Below are 6,000 nucleotides of genomic sequence, written 5' to 3'. Positions count from 1 at the left end.
GGTGTCCTGGGTAAGTGGAGACTGCTGAGCTTGGATTTTGAGCTTGTAATTTCTGCCGTGTCATTTTGTTTTAATGTGGTGCTAGAAGGATGCTACCACTTTGTTTCTAAGCAAAACGCTCAGCTGAGATCCTGGTCCCACCAACGATGACTTGGCTGCAAACCTGAATGACCTGAGCAGCTTCACGGGCCTCAGTGTGACGCCTGGCTCCTGCGTGTAGGAAGAGTCACAGCCATTAATAATATAGGACTTCTCTGATTTATATGCACAGCGGAACTGTTGTATGATTCCAAGAATGACCTCCTCCAGAAACACAGGATCACCCCCACTAGGAGGCCTTGGCCTTTCAGTAAATACACAGAGGAGCTCAGTACCACACCTTTCTGTCACTTGGCTGATGGGTATTCAAGGGTTTATATCCCTAAACATGGCACTAAGTTTTTCCAATACTTAGGGACCATCTGCAGGTAATATTGGTTTACCACAACAGAAAACTCCCCTTAATACTTCATCCTAACATCCTTAGAAAGCCAGCTGAGATTCCCAGTGGTCACATTTGCTTTCCCCACTCCCCAACTTAAAGCAAGGCAGTTTCTCATCTGCAAAGGTTGTGCAGATTTCAAAATGCCTGATTTCACCCTGCACAGTGCTTAACTCTGTACCCATTAGCATGGATGAGTGCCCCAATAGCTCGGTGGCCAAGCAGAGGCTTTGCTATTGGGAATCCACAAGTTAAACCTTTGACTTTGAAATGACAGCAGTTTAACTTCATTTGAGGGATTAGAGGGAACTTTTTGCAAGTTTGGCTCTCTGCCCAGCACAAAGGTCCTGCTAAGGGGATCTAAGGAGCAAAGGTTTGTTCTTGACTTCTATCTGCTGGAAGGCACATGGATCATGCAATTCTATAACCTGGGCCTTTTCTTCTAGAAAGCCTTGAGCATGCAAAATGCACGCAACACAAACACAGGTTTTGTACCATCCATCTTGAGTCATCCTTCAGGAGGGGTGATGGAGCTTTATTTAGCACACTTTGCAGAAACAAGCTCAGGGCTGGAGGCCACACTTACCTGGACTCATGCTAACAGCCTGCTGTGTCCTCAGCTCTGGTGGGAGGGCTGCTGCTTTTATCACAAAAAATGCCTTTATTATAGGGTGCACACACAGACATACCTCACTCCTATGTAGGCATGTAACTAACCGTACCTCGCTGTCCTTATCTGGGAACCACATCACCAGCTGACCTGTGGTTCAGGACAATATGGATGCAAAAACTGGGTCTAAGGAGTGCCCCAAGCTTCAGGTTACTTTTAGAAACATCCAGCCTGGGTACATTTGCAAGCGATGCTGTTTTACCACGTAACGTCTCTTTTCAGCTTCTTGAATGTAATTGCATTATCTTGGTGAGTGGCAGCCAGCACGGATGGATGAAACGGAAGGTTAATCTGCATCGGCCATCTCTCTTGATTTCTCCTTCGTTTCCATTTCTTTTTAAAATGGAAGTTCCATTAAAACAGCAGCACTTTTCTATTAAATAAGTAACAGAGAAGAATGACTGCCTCTGTATCTCATCAACAGTGAATCTTTTTAAAATCACTCGAGAGGCAAGGCTCAAATCATATATTTAATAAGAACCACTTTGATATCACTTTTTAAAGCAATTAACATATTATTAGAGATAAGCGCAAGATGCAACATTTAGATCCAGATTCCTAAGACAGATTTCTAAGGTTTAGGAGGGTGCAGACCTCAGGTCATCGCCTCAGCAATCATCTCTGCATGTCACAAGCCAATGTAAGAACAGAACTTCACTTACACGGACACAGCAGATAAAATTCTCCATTTGAATCCTGATTTTACTCATGCCACTGCTTTTCAGTCATTTTAAAGCGCTCTATGTACAGCAGTGAGAACAGGCAAACCACCTCAAAAAGGTTTCTGCCCCAGCTGAGGTCCTGGAGCAGTGTTCATCTCCACCATCCCCTTCCTTTTGGGTACTCAGGCATTTGCTTTCTTTATGGTGCACAAAGGAAATGCATCTTTGAATTTTTTCATCAAAGAGCCCATCACCACTGGGATCACCATCACCAGGTCGGTTTGTGCCACCTGGGACAAGCTCACAGGAGCATGCACATCACCTCCAACAAACGCCACCACGCAGCTGGAGATGCACCCTGCGGCTGCCAGGGGCTGCCAGCTCCGGAGCAGAGCCACGCGGCTGTCCTGAAGTGACTGCAGCCAACGATCCGCTGTGTTTCATAGAGCCAAGCCCCCTGCCTGGTGGCTGAAGCCAGTCCTGCAAATTACAGAGCCGAGGTGCAGCCACACATTGCTTTCTGCTGACGGGGACGGGGACAGATCCAGCAGCTGAAGCAGATGGACGGCTGGGGGCAGTGACACCTTGTCCCACCACGATTAGATCTGACAAAGCCCATCTGCTGGCGCCCTGAGCACTGGCAGGACTAGAGCTGAGCCAAGAACCATGAATGATAACACAGGAAACATCCAAAGGCTTTTGGGTTGTTTTTTCCCAAAACACACAGGCTTTTCCCAACACTAAACAATGTGTGGCTCCCACTGATGACTGACAGCAAACTGATTGCTCAGTTAAAGGGCATTTTACCATTTTGGCCATTAGCTGTGAAGTCTCAAATCCCCCAGACTTTCCTGGAGTCCACTTCATTAGCAAACTGCTTTTCTTAGAAAGAAGCAACAAATGCAAGGGGAAATACATCATGCATCTAAAGACATTGTGATCGTGTCGTTTTTGTAAGTGCTAAAATTTATTACACAAGAGATGATGCAACAGCGAGTAAGAGAGCAAAATTCTACATTGACTCCCTACTTTGCAATTCAGGACAACTAAGAGGTTTTACTTCATTAAGGAAGGCAAGGGAAAAAATCAGAGACAACTCCAATGGATGAGGGAGTCTTGTCACATGTAAGTGAACAATCAGTCTTATGTGATGCTCATTGCTGTAGAAGGAACAATGAAATATATCTGTTTCTGTTCAATAAATTACTAAAACATCAGTTATAAACCTGCTGCATGGCATGGAAAATTAAACTCATTAAACACCCAGGTAGCTTTATCCTGATGCAAATGGAAGACAGGCATGAGTGCTCTGCAGCAAACAACTCTGTGCACATCCCATCTTTGGGAACATATTTACATGTACATCTCATATATTAATATATTTTAGTGCACCCTAGCCAGAGGGCAACCAGAAAGAGTATTATTCTGTGAGAAGGACAGGAGATGGGCTGGCTTCCCCTCTCCACTGAGCAAAGCCTGCATCCACCCATTAGTCCAGCATCTATGTGAAACAACTTTGCAAGATGTTTCCCTTTTCCAGTTTCCAGTTAGCCAGACACCAGGACCCCAAACCAATGGTCTCCCACAGTGGCTGGGTAGATTTGGTAGCCAAGATTACTGTGGGTCAAAAAAAGCAGGTGAGATCACCCCATCATATTAAGAAGCCTCAAGTGACTCCAAGGTCAGGAATTTCAGCCAAGCTGCCATTTCTTGGTCTGTTGCCCTCCCTCTCCCCTACATCTCCATCACCCATGAAGAAAACATGCAGGGTTTGGGGTGGACCTTGGCCATAGCTACACACTGACCAGGCCTCAGGACAGGTGTGCTCTAGCCTCAGGAAGAAAATTGCACCGCTACAAAGTTAAGGAGACCACTGTTACTGATATCTTCATTCAGAGCAAGGATGCCTTGAAGACAAGCCCCATAGCCTCCATGGGAGGGAAGCCTGAGCAGGACTTTCTCTCATGTTACCTCCCCTCAGCCTGTTGCACACATCAGTGCACCCATCCCAAAAGCAGAAAAAAAAAGGTGGGGGGGGGGAGGAGATAGAAGGGGGGTCCCCAAGGGGCTAGTGCTATGCCAGCAGCTCCACCAGGGGGACAAGACAGACCTGCAGCTCTCCAGGTCCCCAGCTGGCCAACAGCTTGCTGTGCAATGCTTGGGCTGCCACACGGCATGTCGCACCAGGCATGCATCTGACCGACCCCAAAACTGGCAGGCAGCCGCCTGTGGGGAAAAATTCTGAGGTCTTTCCACAGGGAACCCATTCGGGGTCTCCATAAATGGAGGGGCCGGGGCTGGTTTGGCAAGCAGCATCACTTGGGCGATGCAGAGGGGACAACAGGAGGTCAGTATTTTCATTCGACAGAATTTTGTGTAATGACATCTGTGATTAAGGATTGGAAAGATCAGTGGGATCTACCGGGGCGTCTCTGAGAGCTTCGCTTCTCCCAGACTCAAGAAAAGGGCTGCTAGATGTAGGGGCAAGAAAGGAAAAAGAGAGAGAGGACCTACTGAAACACCACATCATTCAACGCAGCTTGTCTGGGGCTTGGCCACATTTTCCTCTCACAAGCAAGCAAGTTTTCGTGCTTGCCATGCAGATATACGCAGGGTGTCTTGACTCTGACCATGGTGCAAACCTAGCTGGCCCTTTGGGAGAGCTTGGAGTCATCTGGGAAAGCAACATTTCCCTGTCAGTAAAATGCTCACAAGACTACATGAGCTTATTACACTTATTCCAGCAGAAATAAGTGGTACCTTTTAGAGTGCTCGCCAGAAGAAAATAGCAGTTCTGACCCAATTTCACACAGTTGGAATCAGCTGCGGGAGACTAATATACAATAAAAATAAAGACACAAATGCCCATTTCCCCCATGTCCTCTCCTAATAACATGAATAAAGCTCTGTTTTGATATTTTGTCCTTTCCAAAGGAGTCCAGTCAGATCAGTCCAAGTCAGCTGTGTTTCAGGTGAGACTCCTCGGAGTTTTCCACCCTTTACTTGATGAAATTTTTAATTGTCCACCTTTGTCCTGTGCAGCTGCGAAGAATCAGATCAATGCCAGCCATTCCTCTGTTCTCCACTTCCAAGCAGCGCCCCGTTCCCTTGTTCAAGATGGCACCATTCTAAAATTACAGACATGGAGAAAATAGTTAAAAAATTAAAAGACGTGGGACTGCCTGTGAAGCAAGCCCAGGACCATGCACTGCAGGGGAGAGGCTGTGTCCTCGTGCGTGGCTGGAAAGTGCACAGCACTTAGTGGGGCAGTAATGCAATTCAAGCAATAACATAATTTCTAAAATAATCAATGGGATTGAACGGAGCAACCTTTATCACTGACAGCACTGATCCCTAACACAGCAGTAACCAAAAGACATCTGTAACCTTTAAATAGCATGACTGCATCCTGTGTGTTAGGAAGGTGTGACACTTCCATGGGCTGTATAACTCTCTGCTTTGGGACAGAAATAGTGTGTGCTTTCATGTATTTCACCATTGGTTATCTGTAAGAAACAAAGAAATCTGGAAGTCATACATAGGGCAGGTTACATATACCTGAGTGACAGTAAAGGAAATTTCTACTGGAATTATTTGTCTGCTGATACTGCCCCTGCCCCTGATCCCTCTTAACCTTTTGCCTCTGTCCCAGGACCTGGCATCTGCTGTCACACACGACATTTCGTCTTCATCCCCTGCTGTCCCATGCTGAAGACAACATGCCACAGCCATGGCTTGGGAAAAGAGAGGGGCAGCACTGATGGCAGGCCCATAACAAACCTGGATGAAATTCCAGCGCTTATGGAGGCTGCTCTTGACCTTTTCACAGTCGAGGAGCTGAGGGAAGCGGCTTTTCACGTTATCCACCAGGCAGCGGGTGTCGGGCAGAAGAGTCGTGGTCCCGAGGGCGCCGAGATGAAGGAACCCCTCCTTGGTGTAGCGTGCAAGCTGGGGACAGGGACGGAGGGGAAAAAGACCATCAGTATCTTTGGAGTATCATTAAAGTGACGCAGGAGCGGACAACCAGGCAGAGCCCCAGGAAAAAACAGTGAGGATGGTGAACAGGGAAAGAACCAACAAGAAGGGAAAAAGAATACGCCTTTTTCCAGCCTTTTTCTCCTGATGTTGTTTATTTTGCAGATGCAGGTGAGGAGCCAGGGTACACAGAAAAGAAAATAATAACTCCA

At 46.8% G+C, this 6,000-nt stretch overlaps 1 protein-coding gene across 2 annotated transcripts in view; it reads right to left on the bottom strand.

The window, feature by feature from the left end:
• Positions 1 to 1,608: 1,608 nt before the first annotated feature.
• Positions 1,609 to 6,000, bottom strand: part of GALNT17 (polypeptide N-acetylgalactosaminyltransferase 17) — a 208,433-nt gene continuing 204,041 nt past the window's right edge. Inside the window, exons 10-11 of one of the 2 annotated variants that reach the window (XM_083806491.1) lie at positions 5,594 to 5,761; positions 1,609 to 4,941 (exon numbers count right to left, since the gene is read on the bottom strand). In XM_083806491.1, coding sequence (XP_083662617.1) covers positions 4,813 to 4,941; positions 5,594 to 5,761 — 297 coding nt within the window. In that variant the 3' untranslated portion in view covers positions 1,609 to 4,812. The remainder of the gene's footprint in view (positions 4,942 to 5,593; positions 5,762 to 6,000) is intronic. The other variant, XM_083806492.1, reaches the window with a different exon arrangement.

The sequence above is a fragment of the Anser anser genome (assembly GCF_964211835.1).
Source record: "Anser anser genome assembly, chromosome: 20".
Taxonomy (NCBI): domain Eukaryota; kingdom Metazoa; phylum Chordata; class Aves; order Anseriformes; family Anatidae; genus Anser; species Anser anser.
Note: the sequence above shows the minus strand (reverse complement) of the source record. Positions and strands in the feature narration are given on the sequence as shown.